The 18,044-nt window shown below is 43.8% G+C and overlaps 1 protein-coding gene across 2 annotated transcripts in view; it reads right to left on the bottom strand.

The window, feature by feature from the left end:
* rims3 (regulating synaptic membrane exocytosis 3) overlaps positions 1 to 18,044 on the bottom strand; it is an 89,201-nt gene that overhangs the window by 57,215 nt on the left and 13,942 nt on the right. For both annotated transcript variants that reach the window (XM_017687242.2, XM_017687241.2), the window contains one exon: positions 12,324 to 12,612. In XM_017687242.2, coding sequence (XP_017542731.1) covers positions 12,324 to 12,573 — 250 coding nt within the window. In that variant the 5' untranslated portion in view covers positions 12,574 to 12,612. The remainder of the gene's footprint in view (positions 1 to 12,323; positions 12,613 to 18,044) is intronic.

The following is an 18,044-nucleotide window of genomic DNA, read 5'->3' as shown; positions in this document are numbered from 1 at the left end:
TATCTATTTCCCAATATAAACTCAGCAAATAAGCATAAAAGCCTGGGTTATTATAAATATTGGGGGTGTGTTAACCAATTTATACTACATTAAGGCCCAATAGCATTTCAGTCCTGGCCCCTGCCACTCAGCCCTTAGCCCACCGCTTTGCATGCTCACACCTAGGGGGTATAGTGTCCCGATTCTTGTTGAGATAGAGGGGTAGGGTGAAGTGTTGGGGCAACACGACCCTCCAAACTGAGGTTTTTCAGAGTCACACTCCAAACCAGTGATATGAGAAAAAAAAAAGAAACAAGAGACCAAAGAAAAAACAATAACCATTATATTATCCTAGTTTAATGTGGCTTCAGTGTATTATGGTTCTTCATCAAGCATAAAGAATTGCTAAAAGTATGTTAATGTCTTGGCAGCTAGCTGGCTAAATTCCCTGTTCCACCTTAAATAACCCAGCAGTTCTGATGCCTGAAGCGCCAGAGCGTAACTGCTGCTCCATTTAAGGTGGAGCGAGGAAATTCGAACATGAAGCTGGCGAACATCTGACTTCATATCACTGAAGAATTAGGGTGGGCCCTCTATCTCGACAGAAACTGGGACACTATACCCCAAAGCGTGAACATGCAAAGCGGTGGGCTCAGCGCTGAGCAGTAGGGAGTTAACACATCAACAACAACAACACAGAAACAGGTGTTTTCTGGTGTTCAAACTTTTAAGACTGTTCTCACTTTCATCAATCACTGATGGGCTGTAGACATCTCTGCGTTTCCCATAATGCACCGGAACGTGCTCTGACAACTAGATCTTACAGCACTTTGTAATTATAGCAGTGGGAAAACTGACCATCTGTCATGACAAAACCTTGTATCTCCAAAATGGGAATTTTACAAGAGCAATTAAAAAAAACGTAACATTTAACAGACGTTATTTATGGCCCTATGAGCCATAGTGGTTTTTTTTGTTGTAGTGTGTCTTCTGTATTTATTACAGAGCCGAGGGAAGATACACTGAGCCACCACCAGGGGGAGCCGCCTATAAAAGAGAGACGCCCATAAGGAAGTGCGGTGCTTTTTGCTTCTGGCATGGCTTCCGTTGTGTTCCCGGTTTCCTGCAGTCACTTGAGCGACACTTCTACTTTCCTTAGCTGTGTTGGTGTGAGAGCCTGGCTGGTGGTGTACGGTTTACTGGTGATTTGTTGTTTGTCGATACTGTTACACTTTCGTTGAAGTATACTGTAAACACTCAGCTAATGTGGCTGCACAGACACAGTCCTTGTATATTAACTACTGTTGGGGAAAAGGGGGTTTTATATATATATATATAGCTTTAGTTATGAAGTTGTAGAAATTGTATTTTTAAATTTGATTTTCTTTTCACTAGGTAAGTTCTGTTTTTCTAAACTTAAGTTAGCTGTGTTCTTGTTTGTTATTTTAAATGTGTCACGATTGGCCCCTCCCAGTCCTCCATGTGCTTTACTTTACTTCTAGTCTTGTCCACGTGCTTCCTTGTTTTGATTGTTCCCTGGTCTGCCCCCTTGTTTCTAGTCTCCACCCTTGATTGTTTTCACCTGTGTCTTATTAACCCTTGTGGTTCCTGTATTTAAGCCCTGTGTTTTCCCCTGTTAGTTTGCTGGTCTTTGTATTGAATTGTTTGGTGTATTGGTTGGTATCTTCTGGCCTCCATCATATTTCCTAGTCTCTGTTATTGTGTTTTATCTGTGTTCCTTTTCGTTATGTCTGTTCCTCCATCTCTCCATGTTGGCTCTTTGACCCTGGACTGTTTAGACCCGGAGTATGGAATTGCCCCTAATAAATCTCGCTTCTCTCAGCATGTGCGTCTGCCTCATCATCGCTCCCGTGCGTTACAAAATGTCTAAAGCCTTGAACTCTTGAAAATAAAGGCAAATTGTTAAAATTTTATCATAATATAATAATAAATCCAGGGTGTATCCTGCCTTCCGCCCGAAGACTGCTGGGATAGGCTCCAGCACCCCCCCGCGACCCTGACGGAGAAGCGGCTTAGAAAATGGATGGATGGATAATAATAAGTTATATTTTATATAGCTCCTTTCACAAACCCAAGGTCGCTTAACAGAATATGGACAAAAAAACTAAGCAGTGGAGAAGGAAGAAAAATGTGCATTAAAAAGAAAAGTCTTTAAGTCAGATTTGAAGCAGGAGGAAGTAAAGCCGTCCCAGAGGGACTGAGCAAGAGATCCAGAGTTTGGGGGCCATGGCACTGAAGGACCTCCCTCCCAAAGTGGAGAGTCTGGTGGGTGTACGTGTGACTTGCGGCCCGACTTAGACCCAGTCGTAACACATTCACATAACGAGGCCTTTTTAAATGACAAATATGCAGATACAATATTTTGTCTTGACAAAAGAGTGACAGGTTTCTCCTGAGCAACGCAGCATAAAGCATTTCAGCACCAGAATGCCTGTGGTGTCTGAAGGCAACTCAGTACGATTCTTAGTTTCAGCTCTGAATAATACACACAGACAATTTAGCTGTGGAGAAGACGCTCATTACAGCCACGGGACTAATTGAGAAAATGCTATAAATGCAACAGACTGTGAAATTACTGTGCAAGTAGCACACAGGTATGCTAATCGAACAAAACAGACCTGCATGCGCAGCTAAATATGACATAAATCATGTTGGTGTCAACAGGGGTGTCACAGACGTGCGGGACATGCACGTCCACCTTCTACGAAATTGAATTCTGTCCGCTGAACCTTCTGTGAGGCAAAATATTAGGACAATCTCGTGGAAATGTGCAGACATGGCTATGTTCTAGCATAAAGCCATATTTTAAACATTATTTAGCTATTAAGAACCTCACTATGGCTGTGTTTACATGCAAAGAATATTGCCAATCTGATTGAATACGATCTGATTACTGATTAAGACTGAGGTGTTTATTCTCACTCTGCTCAAAAATCTGATGGAAAAATCTTCGTTTACTACAAGTAATCAGATCCCAGACTACACACATGCATAGAGAACCACTTAGTGTAGACGTTACCACGACAACCAGCATCACGTGAGTCCAGTCAGAGTGAGATGAGCAGCAGTGAGCAGTGATTGTGTTTTTAACTGCTTTAAAATGACGTCAGACTCAGGAAAACGTCCTTCACACGTCCTTATTAAAGAAGGCCGAGAGGAAGACGTCGTGCTCTGAGACGCATGAGCTGGACGTCCGTCCCACCGCCGTCTTTTAAAGATCAGAGCATGAACTTCGTCTCCTCTGCAGACCAGTTTCTGCTCCGCCGTGTTGAACGGTATAAACTCTCACTGTGACGCGACGCTCATGCAGAACGGACTGAAACTTTCCGATAGGGAATGTAATCGGATACAGGAGTTTACACGGATATTATTCTTCATATTTAACGGATTATTTACAGGATCACCCACCTCGATCAATCAGATAGAAAGTGTATTCCGAATGGCCTCAATCGGATCTAGACTATTCCGACTGAAGTGTATACATGGACGTATTCTGTTCAGATTGAGCTATTAGTTGGATTATTAACGGATTATTAGGCTTCATGTAAACATGGCTAGTGACAGACTCTACATCAGTGATTCTCGTGAGGAGATTTACAAGTGTGCACCAGCCAATCAGTACTGAACATCAACGTTAATCGAATCTCAGCTAATTGTGATGGCAACAATAGCAGGATATGAGGCAGCTAATTTAATCATTAGTATCAGATTAGAGCGCACAAGGTTGTTATCATGAAAAACAGTGCGGTTGTGATGATTGTCAGTTTATGCAGGGCAAAAAAAGTAGTTCCACCCAAACTGGCAACCGAAAGGATGGCTCAGAGGCAGGTTCACAATATGACCTACTGATGTCACGCTACTCTTCCAAATCTAAAGGACACACACTAACACACCACCACCACGTCAGTGTTGAGAATGACCCACCACCCAAACAGTACCTGCTCTGTGAGGGTCCATGGGGGTCCTGACCACTGAAGAACAGGGTAACAGAGTATCAGAGAAACAGATGGACTACAGTCTGTAACTGTAGAACTACAGAGAGCAGCTATACGGTCAGTGGAGCTGATAAAGTGGACAGTGAGTCATAATGTTATGCCTGATCAGTGCGTATTGTTATACTGCCCAGCTCTACTCCCATCTCTACCCGCAATATTGGTCAGAAAAGTCATTATATGGTATTTTCCCCACAGTTGTTTGGCCCTAACACTGTGTACCAGGAAGAAGACTCAGCGTTGCACATTTCTCCTACATTTACTCTGAAATCATAAAGCCAATGATTTTGAAATCCCAGACAAACCACGCTGAGCCCTTTTCTGGTATATTTGTAGAGCCTCCTCTCTCTCTCTTTCTCTCCCACTGTCTCTCTCTCTCTCTCTCTCTCTCTTTCTCTCCCACTGTGTCTCTCTCTCTCTCTCTCTCTCTCTCTCTCTCTCTGTCTCTCACACTGTCTCTCTCTCTCTCTCTCTCTCTTTCTCTCCCACTGTCTCTCTCTCTCTCTCTCTCTCTCTCTCTCTCTCTCTTTCTCTCCCACTGTCTCTCTCTCTCCCTCTCTCTCTCTCTCAGAACATCTCTAAATTTAGCAAGCCTTCTCCATTAGGTTGCTCGGAAGCCCTGTAGTGAAAAACACTGACAGCTCTTTCTGACAGCCGTGTTCATCAGAGCCGAGGGGTAAGGGGAGCACGTGCCGTAGCCCTGCCGTCTCCATGGAGACAGAGCGGGTGGCATAGGTGCCCGGCTGGCAGAGGGAGCCGCTGGAGCGAGGAGCTGCTATGTTGTAGCATGGCACTGCCACGCGCCCATATGCCCCTGCATGCGGTTCGCTGGCAGTGGCACAGAGCGATGAGGTAAGCCTCTCTTTCACACCAACTGTTTTTGTTTTGTTTTTTTCACTCGCTCTGTCCACACCCACTTTCTCTCACTTCTCCAAATCCAGCACCCCCTCTTCTACACTAATCCTGGCCCTGGAATCCCTCAGAGCTGCTTTTCCTGCTCCCACACTCAGGATGAGCACGGGTGCCTGACTGCTCGGTTAACCGTATCAGTGTCGGAAAGTCAGATATGGATTCAGATTCCCAGACATCGTCCGGATGTGGGCAACTTCTTGCAAACATTCTGGCCAACTGGCCACACTGGCAAACTGAAGGTGTTAAAATATGCTTATTTGGACCACATGTCGTAAAACAGATCTGGGCCACCCGTACCAGAAGCATGGCTGTTGGTTGGTTTACTCTCTTACACAGTCTGCCTAAATATCCTCGTTTGCAACTTACTGCAATTCAATACTAAGACTTTTTCTTACAGTCATTTTGAGACGGGCCCTAACTTTGACATGGAAGCTCACAGTGCTAGAAAATACAGAAAGGAAACAAAACCACGAATTCTGTCAAACCGATGAGGCCGAGGGATATGCAATGATGCTCTACAGAATATTACATAACATAACATGACCAATAACATAATTAAATGCTAGTTTTAGGCCAGAACACCCCTTTAATATTGCCCAAAGTCTTTTTTTCCTTCTAGCCCACGCTGTCAAAAATGAGAGGTCAGCTCAGCTGAAACATGATATAGTAACTGATTACATGGCTCTTCTTGAGTTGGCTCAACTTGAGGACACACAACTTAACATTCTTATTTAGAGCCAAAAGTTCTCTGAATATTTTAGTTCTGCTTCTCAGTGAGGAAAATAAAAGGAGCTTGTTTTTTTATACTCATCATTCCCACTAGCCAGGACTCTTTCCATCACACAGTTCCGCTGGACATTTTTCCTTTTGGGTGCGTACTTATGGATGGCTGTGGCATCACTGGGGCTCAAACTCACAACCTCATGCTGGTGTGACGGCTTAATCCACGGCACCACTCAGGAACACATGAAGCAGCTGAGATTCTGCGTCTACAAATGTTTCATACACTGGAGAAAATATCTGTTGTTTTAACGTTAAGCTTGGCATCGTCTCATGTGGTGCACCTGTCTAATAATTCATCCCAACATCAGGAGATTGTGAGTTTGAATCCCAACCCCACCACAGCGGTCCATATCTGGAAGCCTAAGAGGAGAACATGTCAGATGGGACTGTGTGATAGAAGGAGCGCCATCTAGTGGAGAAAATAAGCAAAGAAAATCCAGTTTTGTTTATTTAACTCAGATGGAGACCTACAAACAGTAACTGTGGGAATTTTTGACTGAACTATGAAGTTTGAGTTGTGTGAACCCAAGTCAACTCAAGAGAAGCCACGTAATCAGTCACTACATCCTTCTGAGTCTCATTTTTTACAGTGTGCACTCAACTGAATATCAGTTTATTGACTCTTACGGATACTTGATCACCAAAATCAATTAAAACACGCATTCCTACCCGACACACCCATTTTAACCCATGAGGAGCACAGCAGCTGATTGATATTTTTCCCAGTGAGCGGATCATGTTGTAGTTTTCTGCACATAAGTGACACAAAGAGAGCCCTTAGCCCTGTATATACAAGTGAGGGGTCACGAACAATAAATAAATCATAAATATGCTGCTGCTTGTGCAGTCAGAGAAATTACTGCTCCACGTTCAGCCTCAGTGACACCTCCTATCCCAATGCAAACACAAGCCAGTTTTATTTTTAACCACCTTTTTTTTGGTATTTTGTTTTTTTTTATTTTTGCCATACTGCTTTCCATCCTCTTTATCCCTTAAAGTAAAACTTTGCAGGCTGTTTCATGTACAACAGATTTAAGACTTCTATATGTGAACAAGCTGCGCTCTGACTGCTCAGCCCTGCACTGTGACTTGACTTGAAAAAGAAGTCCAGGCTGAAACGCTCATTATGTTAGTGTGAGTGGCGGGGCTTACCTGCTGTAGGCTGAAAAGGCAGATGCATTCACCTTAGTGACATCACAAAAACAACAAATTCAAAACAGTCTGAAGCTTATTTTTCATATATTGACCACATGGAGTGAAGAGAGTAGGCTATGCTTTAAACTTTAACTACATTTACAGACCATATCAAATGCTATTATTTAAAAAATCCATTATATGAGACCATTAAGTCAAGACACTGCAGGTGAATGAGGTCATTTTTAAAACAATAGCTGTCGCAGTAAACCAGTTTACATTTACGTCATTTGGGCGACGCTCTTATCCACAACGACTTGCAATCTGATTAGTTTTACACAGGTGGGCGAAGGCGGTGTTGGGAGTCTAGCCCAAGGACTCCTATTGGTATAATGTAGGGTGGTTACCCAGGCAGGGATTAAATCCCACAGAGGAGTCAACATCACTGCACAGCTCCTTTCTCTTTTCAAACTCTAGCGTTTTTGTCAGAACGGCTGCAGTCATGTTGAACTCCAGCTACTACAGACCTCCACCAACAGCTACAGTCCAGGATCTGTAGCTGTGCGTAAATGACAAAGCAGAGTAAGGCAGCGGAGCAGGATAAGGGCAGATAGGAGCTGAAGTGATGTGTCAATGGCCCAGACGGGTGAATCACACAGAGCAGCCACACGCCCTGACTCTCCTCTTTCCCCTATCGGCCCACCAGAGCCGCCCCTCAGGGTCTCCACCCGGCAGGGAGAAATCAGCAGTCTGAAAAGGTCAGCCAGCCTCAAACAGACACAGCACACATACAGAGCACTGAGACAGCAGGCCAATATAGACTAACAGAGAGACAGAGAGAGAGACAGACAGACAGAGAGACAGACAGATAGAGAGACAGACAGACTAACACACAGACAGACAGAGAGACAGACAGACAGACAGAGGGCCAGACAGACAGACAGACAGACAGACAGAGAGACAGACAGAGAGACAGACAGACAGACAGAGAGACAGACAGATAGATAGATACTTTATTAATGTTGATGTGATTGATTTTCCTCTGGCTTCATTTAAAGCTTATTTCATTTAATAGTCTATTCAGGGGGTCTTAACTTTATGTAGCAGTTATTTATTGACGGTTAACGCTTTGTAAGTGTTAGCATTAATTAGTCCGTGTAGACATTCATAATAGATTAACGTTAGCGCCTTCTTACACAAAGCTAAAGTTAGCTTCTTATTCACCAGCTTCTCGTTCAGTTTTCCCATTCCCCCTTAAATGGGGCAGCTTCAGGCACCAGAAAGTGGCTGTTGCAGCACTTAAGGTGGAACAGGAAAACTCAAAGACGAAGTCAACTTTAGCTTCATCCTTCTTGCTGTGTTTTGGGGTTTATTTTATTTTTATGTGTGTTAAGACCGGAAGTGATTCACTCATTGACGGACTTGCTGATGCGTCTGTGTTTCTTGTGCTAAACTTGGTTTTTAATATCAGGTGCAGACTGAATATGTTCCTGTCGGTCTGGGCGGCTAATCAGCACGTTCAGTCACGTTCAGAGTCTGAGGATTATAACTAAACAGATGTGGTGAAAATGGGCTGAGTAGTAAGGAAGTTGTGGCCGGTTTAATCCCGAGACTCTTCGTCTCTCAATACAGGTCAATTAGTTCACAAGCGGATCTTGACCTCTCCAACATGGCCGACACGCAGACACATCGCCTCAGACGTCTATGTTCAATTTCGACACCGGTCATTTGACTTCGCGCTCTCAGACATACATCCTCTAAACAAGGGGTCATTTTAGCATCAGAACCAAGCCTGTGCTGTGATATGTGACACGTCTGGCCTGGTAACTAAGCCATCGTCAGCTTAACCACAACACTACAGTCCCAAACCTCACAATACAGGTTCAATTTCCATGCCTGTCTAAGCTGGTCTGTGATGGTTTATGCTCGTCTGGTGCTGGTTAAGCTGGTCACCAGCAGGGTTATGCTGCAGCATCCAAACCACATCTTGGTGGTCTATGCTGGTTTTCCAAACAGGGCAGCCAAATCACTACAGACCCAGAACAGGTTCGATTTGGCAGGTTAAGTCCAAGTCAGCCCCTCAACACCAGCTGGTCAACTTCACTCCCTTAAGTTCTGTGGTGAGCAGAGCTGCTATAATCCATCAATTGTTAGACAGAAGCTTTGACTTTTTATGTCACAACACTTGCGAAATTGGCTGGGCCACAAAGACAAAACACATGCTGGTATTGAAGCGAAACATTTCTTTAATCCTCTGCCGGTCACAGCAGCTCTGCTGTTTGTGCTGTTGACAGTGTAATCTATGAGCGGGTCGCTGTTGGCAATGATACTGGGGTTAGAGTTACACAGTGTGTTTATAAGTGTTAATTACCCCAAAGGAGCACATAACTAAACCTTATAACTGCTACTCTGATACCACAGGGGCGCCAGGGCCAGGGGAGCACAACGAACAACAACACCTCCCTCCAGAGACAGCGGTTAGAGCAGGTGAAATCCACATGGCCCTCATCTCAAAAACAGCAATTTAATGCTGTTACTTAAAGCATTTCTCCTTAGCTAAACCACTACGGTGCTTTCGGACTCCGTTTGGACACATTACGTCTATAAAAATGGACAAAGGTTTTTAGCACAGCTAAAATAGTAGAAGCAGCCAGAATGAGGCCTGATTCTGTCCATATATCTGTTCATTTTAATTGAAAACAGTATGTTTGGTTCCCGAGTGGCGCAACCGTCTAAGCGTTGGCCATGTCATCAGGAGATCGCGGGGTCGATCCCTAGTGATGCTGCAGCCGTCCGTAGCCGGGAGTCCAAGAGAGCACAGCTGGCCTCGCTCTCTCTGGGTGGGTAGGATGGTCCCCCCCTTCTCCCCCCATCACTCAGCACGCTGCTAGTCAGGCGTCTGAGATCTGGCGGTCAGCGCTTTCCTCCGAGCGCGTCCGGCTGTCCCGTGATGTTGCGTGAGCGGCAGTTTAAAAGAAGCTGGTTTCACAGGTCTCGGAGGAAGGCTGTGCTGCCTTCACCCTCCCAGCACTGGTAGTATCGCGTGATTGGGGGAGTCGTAAGTAACGGGTGGAATTGGAGGCGATTAAATCGGGTAAAATTAAGAAAAATATTTAAAAAGAAGACGTTTGACCATGTCAGTAACCACTTAAGATGATTTAAGCATGCAGTTTGCCCAATGCTAACTGAACTAATGCTTTTCCATTACCTGCCACTTTAGCCTCATAGCTCCAGTGCAGAACCTCAGATACCAAACATGTACATTCGATGGTGGTGTGTAATCTTGAGTTTACACCAAACTACTGCTTTCAGCTAGTGATGCTTATAATATCCAGATTACATCATTTCTTAAAACATTATAGTTTAGATTCAGGCGATATAGGACAATGTATTTATTGCAGTCTTCTCAGACTAATATTATAATATTCCAGGTCAATGCGTTCCCAACTTCTGCATGATCTGAATATAAACCTGAGCGAGCTGAGCGCTTTCTCTCTGTGAGAGGTGGCCGTTTTAAATGTTAGTGGCAAAAGTCGCTGCAGTTCAGTCATAGATTAAGGAAAAAACTATGTTGTCTTTTAAATGATGTAATGATTCATGCTTAATATAACCAAGTATAACCAAATATAGTAACATGGCAAAACATCTATTTTGATGTCAGATTCACTTTAAGAACACAAAATAAAAAAGTGCCCTTCCTGAGAAAAATGCAGAGGGATTGTGCAGCTTAAGCGATTTGAGAATGGCATCCCAGGTGGTTGCTAGGCAGTTACTATGGTATCTGAGCTGACTGCTAGAGTGTTGCTAGATGGATACTATGGTATCACAGGTGGTTGCTTTAGTGTTGCTATCGTATCCAATGTGGTTGTTAAGGTGTAGCTAGGTGGTTCCTATGGTATCCCAGGTGGTTGCTAAGGTGTTGCTAGGTGGTGGCTATGGTGTTGCTATGTGGTTGGTATGGTATTCCAGGTGGTTGCAAGGAAGGTTGCTATGATATCCAAGGTGGTTGCTAATGTGTTGTTAGGCAGTTGATTTTCTTAGTGTAAATAAGTGAACACATCCTCTACAGAGACACACGTCTGCACATTTTAATGCACAGTTACTGTTTATTTGTTGTGTTGGAAAAAAGGAAAAAAACACAAAATGTGACCAGTGCAAAAGTCGTGGGATATTTTATTTTATGTTTTACAATTTTTTTTAATGGTAAATTCAGCAAATCAATAGAAACTTAATATTAGAAGTTTGTTGCCTGTAGAGAACTTATTATCACTTAGAAATTCAACAATACATGTAATTTACCCCAGTGAGCTCAAACTTAGACACACCACACTACACAATTACTTTTTGCTGGAGTAATCGCTCAAAGCCTACATGACACAAAACTCAGTGTGAATCCACAGGTGCAATATGGGCCACAAACGTGCTACGATACTCATAATGTCGTCCTTTACAGCGTCTAACATAAAGCAACAGTGAGAATGAATGGACGGCTGTGCTTTATTCGTTTCCGACTTGCCTCAAATAAGCACAAAAGGGCAACTTCCACCACCAAATAAGCTCATCTTAAAAGAACTAAAAGGTGAGAGGAGAAAACAGAAGGGGCAGAAAAGGAGAGAAGCAGGAAGAGAACCAGGGTGAAAAGAGGAGATAATGAGACAGACGAAGACGTGACAGCAGCGACTGTGTGAGTGGAGAAGTCACACTGACCCGTACTTGTGACAGGCGTGATAGAGAGGGGAGCGCGGAGTGCAAGGACAAGAAAAAGAACATAGAGTTCAGACCAACATGAAAGACAGTTGCTATGGCATTACAGGCGTTTGATAGGGCGGTTGCTATGGCATCCAAGGCGGTTGCTAAGGTGTTACTAGGAGGTTGCTATGCGGTTGATATGGTATCCTGGGTGATTGCTAGGGTGGCTCCTATGGTATCCCAGACAATTGACAAGGTGTTGGTAGGTGGTTGCTATGGTATTACAGGTGGTTGCTATGGCATTACAGGCATTTGCTAGGCAGTTGCTATGGTATCCAAGGTGGTTGCTAAGGTGTTGCTAGGGTGGTTGCTATGGTATCCCAGGCGATTTATAAGGTGCTGGTAGGTGGTTGCTAAGGTATCACAGGTGGTTGCTAAGGTGTTGCTAGGAAGCTACTATAGTCTCTGAGCTGGTTGCTAGGGTGTTGCTAGGCAGCTGCTGTTGTATCTCAGGTGGTTGCTAAGGTTTTGCTAGGATGTTACTATTGTCTCTGAGCTGATTGCTAGGGTGTTACTAGGTTGTTGTTATGGTATCCCAGGTAGTTGCTAAGGTGTTGCTAGGCAGTTGCCACTGTGTAAGGGGTGTATATGTAGTGCTTGGTAGGGAGTAGCTAAGTGGCAGCTACGTGTTGTTGCTTTGCAGTTCACAATTGGCAACTAAGGCTTCCAACTGACCCACCTAGGGTCACTTCAACGGCCCCATGCATCATCGCACCAGCAGCAGTAATAAACATCTAGCACGTTCTCGTGTACCTTGCTGGTTGAGCTGCAGCGTGCTCTTGCTCCACTGGGACAGCCCCACGATGGCCACCATCTTGGCCCCCAGGCTGGAGCGGCGCTTCTTGTTTCCAGTTATGCCGGCGGTGTCGGGCCCTGAGCTGCTGGGGCTTTTCTCCAGACTGTACATGGCGCCGCTGATGCTGGAGCTGCGCACCACGTTCCTGGCGGCCGCCACACTCATCCCCCCGGGACTGGGCACCTCCACTGAGCTGCTGAGCATCATGGCCCCACACAGGCCACTGGAGAGGGGGAACGACTGGGGCTGTGGGGGGAGTAGGAGAGAGGTCATACACCGATTATTCACCGAGACCTCAATATAAACAACACTCACCGCTGAGCTTAATCTTGGGTTCCCCAACCATTTATACATATGCTCAACTCTGAGACGACGAAAACACTGTGTATTACCGAATTTATTAACGAAAATATTACCGAAGACAGCGTCACCCAGCACACAGCCCGTTCACCATCCTGCCATCCGGCAGGAGCTTCCGCAGCATCCAGACTAGAGCAGCCCGGCTAATGAACAGTCTGTACCCACAGGCTGTCAGGCTTCTGAAAGCTTCACTGGAATTCAGTGAACGCTGGAGGAAAATTTCACTGGAATTCAACAAATGAACCATAGAAAGAAATTCCACTGGACGTCAACACAGACAACAAATCTGTTTTGAAATATGAATATATAAATGAAAACATCTTAATGTAGGCAATAAAACTAACATTTCTCATTATGAGATTATTACAATATTACAAGATGATTTAACCTTTTTTTTAAGTAATTTTATCTAGTGAAAGTGTCTTAATCCATTGGAAGATAACTTTGTCTCCCGGTGGAATAATAATAAGATAAAATATTGAATACTGAATAATCTTATAATATTCTATGCTGTCAAAGATCTGGGAAATGTCAGCTATATTGCCTAGCTGTTTCTCGAAGATGTTTTCACTATCAGGAAACAGACTGAGGAGAGAAATTTCGCCGGAAGTCAATGAGCGGAGGAGGGAAATTCGCTGGAAGCTGAAGTTCTGCAGGACCACCTCACAGTGAAGTGACTGACCTTTTTTGGCTGCTACCACCACTGCTGTGTTTTTCTTATTTGATACAGATAACTTCAGAGATGAGAGATAGCCTTAATCTCACCGCAGACTCGACCGCTAGAGAGTCATTTTTCACCAGTGACACTGTTTAGTCCGGAGCGAAAACCTGCCCCGAACACACACACACACAGACACAGACACAGACACACACACACACACACAAACACACACTGACCAACATGCAAAAAGACAGATTCTAACAAACGTCCAAGTCCAAGAAGAGCCCGAATGAGGCGAAGCAGCTTTAAAGAAGAATCCCTTCTTATCTGAATGTTTTTTTGTGAAACTTAAATGCCCCTTCCTTCTCCGCTAATTGCAGAATTTGAATGCCAAGATTAAACCCACAACCAAAGGGCACATTAAAAATGCAGGCACTCTGTTCAGGAGTCCTGCCATACACTTCTACCCCAACTGCTATCTCTCTCTCTCTGTGTCTCTCCCACCCTCTCTCTCTTTCCCACCCTCTCTCTCTCTCTCTCTGTCTCTCTCATCCAGAGCACTCTAACCACCCGTGATGCACTTGGTTTCATGCACCATATGTTTGGGTTTATCACATGTAGAAGATCTACGGCTGCTCGATGCAGGGAGATTCACTCGAAAAAGGCCCCGAATCTTCTGCAACACACTAGCTTCTAGTGTAGCTTTGGATAAATGCTCCACACAAACGCATTGACTTTCACACTCAGATTTGAGTCTTTATCCTCTATACTTGTGGCAGTGAAGCTTCACTGAGCTAGAATGGGGTATAATACTGTAGCACACTAAGCCAGAGCGCTACTTGAACAGTTGCATGAACACAAGTTTGAAAGGAAAATTTCTTCTTCATTTTACTTGGTCATAAATGTTCATTGCTTTAAGCCCACACTATGCATGTTTTGGGGATTTGGAGACCTCTCTGGTGGAAAGATGTAACAGCACACAACGTGTAGAAGGTCACTTATTAGGCTCCCGTCTTCGGATTCTTTAAACTTTGCTTTCAGACTTTTTTCTTGACGCTGCAGCCTCGTTCTCCTGCGGCTGCATTTCTAGCTAAATCGAAATTTCCTTCTCTTTGAACGTGGAGCGGTTGCGATAAGTGGCTTCTAATGTTTTTTGTACAGAAACAGCCTAAATGTTCATGAGTCTCAGCAGTAAAATTATGATGAATGTCGAGTTGGACTGACATAAAAGTCGCATGAATCCCAATCTGGCTGTTCAGACTGAATCACAGATCAGATACTGATTGGATTTCCGTCTCAAATCGGAATTGAAATTGTCAGATTCAGTGTGTTTTTTGCTCTGTGTCAGATATAAAGAACAGATTGGATTTGGGCCACTTTTACCTGCTGTGTAAACACAGCCATGTGGAATTGTGCAATGGATCCAGGGTTGGAATTTTTGTGTGTGAAGGCGAACCAGCGATAATGGGCCCCTCCCCTAAACTAGACCAGAATCAGTCCTGGCTGTGGACTCAAGTATTCAGGATAAGTCCTGAAACTGCCCCGCTGAAAAAGGAAACCATCAGGATTAAATCCTAATGTTTTTGCTTTCCGATTGGAATTGGCTTAATGGTAATAGGCCACTACATTTCTGTAGAACACCTTTATGACCAGATGTGAGCCCTGTTAGTGCAACCTGTCCCCAGATCTTACATTTGAGACTTTACATTGAGCCAGACCTCCTTTTTGAGCCTGTGTTTATGACGCTAAGCATAAAGATGCATGACATGGTGTGAAAAACTCTCGACCTGACGAGACCTGAAGCTTTTTCAATGACAACCAACAGCAGCAAACGCTCAACATATTTTAGCCTGTTTTTATTCTCCTCACTCTTTCGGTTCTAACAATACAATACTTAAGCAACAGAAGACAAGAGGGAGTGGGTTATGGTGGAATACCATCCCGGCTGTGATCTGGTGTCCGTAGATCATCCCAGCCGTGATGTTACTGGTGATAACTCCCTCCTCGAGTGCTCTGCTGCTTTAATACAGCAGTTAAATAAAGACAGTAAGAAATGAATAAACTGGCCGTGAACGCGGCTTTAATATGTTTTAATGTTCAGCTCCTTCCTCCTAATTAGAGCTCCTTAACGAGTCAGAATTTGGCGAATGGTGTTGGGTTCATTTCTGGCTGATTCCAGGTTGTTCAGCTGTTCTTCTGTCACAGCTGCCGACTGAAAAGCTGCTCAGTGGAGACGACAGTTTGGGAATTTAGTGTCGTCTCGTCTTCAGAGTCGGACCAAATCGGCTGTCGGTCAGATGTGGTCTTAACAGCGTCCGTTTTCTGTTTGTGGTAAAGTAAGAAGTAAAAACGTTCAGACGGCTCGAGCGTCTCCTACAGCTGTCAGAGTCGTTGCTTAGCAACGGCGTCTCAGCGGAGTGATAGTGTTTGTGAAAAACCCGCGACGTTATGGTGAAATAACAGCGGCATTAGAACGCCTCTCAACCAATCAGCTCGCGTGGCCGGAACTCACTGTTGTATAAAATGCAATATAGTGCGGCGTTAAATGACAAAACTTTCTCTTGTTTATTTCCAGGATAAAGGAAAGTAATTCCAAATTCTCAACGTGGTCCTGGACCACTGGGAAGTCCATCACCTGTAAGATAGGTTTGGTCAAATAATTTAGTTTAATCAATTAAATATAACAACCCTAATTTGCATATTGCAGCACTCTGAGTATATTATACTCATAACCATGACCAGCATTATTGCACAGTCCAATCAGAAGTGAACCAGAACCAACAGCACAGAAACTCAAATGACGTGGACAGGTAGGGGACGCAGTCGGGGTCCTGCCAGGAGAAAAATAGCTTTTGCTTTCATCATTCTGTTCTTTTACGTTTCCCTTAGAAAAGAGGCTCATCAAAAGACTAGCACCTTTAAATTATGCACGTTCCACAGGGTTCATTAATAATGACGAATATATGCCATAAAAGAGCTGAACACATGCTGAGTAACCTCAACAACCTCCAGTAGAAAAGACAGTGAGCGAGTGAGATAGAGAGACAAAGAGAGAGCGAAAGAGAGAGAGAAACACGGGGAAAGAGGAGAGAAAGATAGCAAAGGACTCTATTTGTGTCAGCTCAAAAATGGATTTGTGTTTTTGTCTTCTGCTGGAGCTGGAGAGCTCTCAGCGTCCCGGGAGAATTCTCTCCTTCTCTCAGCAGCAAATGAGCGAAAGGAGGAGAAAACAAGAGCAACAGAGAGCGAAACTGCAAGGGAACGAAGAGAGGAAGAGCGAGAAGGGGGGAATAATCCTATTACTGATGCAGGAGATGAGAAAAATAGGCCGAGGAAGGACTGAACAAAATAAAGAGAGAGAAGGAAACATGATGCTGTATGCAGGGAAAAAGGGAAAAAAGAGAACAGGGTAAGGTTCTCACTGTCTAATAATCCTCCGCAAATGTCCATGTGTACCACAGTACTCAGCTCGGCATTGCGCATGTCCAGTCCAGGGATCAGTTTACTGTCTGGGCAAAGGCCAATATAATGACGCATGCTACACTCCCAACATCTCCTCTCTTTTATATACCTTTTTTTGCTTATTTACATCTCTGCAATTCCTCTAGACCACAGATGCACAAACATTTTGTCTGGGGCTCCAACGTGCAACGTTTGTGGTGGGCGATGGGCCACAAAGACAAAACTGTATTTAAATAAAGGCAGATGGGCTTCAGACTGAGCTTTTAATGCTATACACCAGGTCAATAAGGTCCAGTTAAAGAAAATTTCCTCATGCGAAGGTCTGGAACACACATCTTGCATTAGGGTTCAGTGCCATATACTGTTTACTGAAGTAGCCGAGTAGGAATATCAGCATCTCATACAGTCAAGAACTGAACATCAGATCAAATAAAGTCCAGTTCGGTCAGATGTCAACAACATTTACTGAACATCAGATCAAATAAAGTCCAGTTCGGTCAGATTTCAACACCATTTACTGAACATCAGATCAAATAAAGTCCAGTTCGGTCAGATTTCAACACCATTTACTGAACATCAGATCAAATAAAGTCCAGTTCGGTCAGATTTCACCAACATTTACTGAACATCAGATCAAATAAAGTCCAGTTCGGTCAGATTTCACCAACATTTACTGAACATCGGATCAAATAAAGTCCAGTTCGGTCAGATTTCACCAACATTTACTGAACATCAGATCAAATAAAGTCCAGTTCGGTCAGATTTCACCAACATTTACTGAACATCAGATCAAATAAAGTCCAGTTCGGTCAGATTTCACCAACATTTACTAAACATCAGATCAAATAAAGTCCAGTTCGGTCAGATTTCAACAACATTTACTGAACATCAGATCAAATAAAGTCCAGTTCGGTCAGATTTCACCAACATTTACTGAACATCAGATCAAATAAAGTCCAGTTCGGTCAGATTTCACCAACATTTACTGAACAACAGATCAAATAAAGTCCAGTTCGGTCAGATTTCACCAACATTTACTGAACAACAGATCAAATAAAGTCCAGTTCGGTCAGATTTCAACAACATTTACTGAACATCAGATCAAATAAAGTCCAGTTCGGTCAGATTTCAACAACATTTACTGAACATCAGATCAAATAAAGTCCAGTTCGGTCAGATTTCAACAACATTTACT

Source organism: Pygocentrus nattereri, chromosome 27, assembly GCF_015220715.1.
Source record: "Pygocentrus nattereri isolate fPygNat1 chromosome 27, fPygNat1.pri, whole genome shotgun sequence".
Lineage (NCBI taxonomy): Eukaryota > Metazoa > Chordata > Actinopteri > Characiformes > Serrasalmidae > Pygocentrus > Pygocentrus nattereri.
The sequence above is the reverse complement of the archived record's forward strand: the minus strand, read 5'-3'. Positions and strand labels throughout refer to the sequence as shown.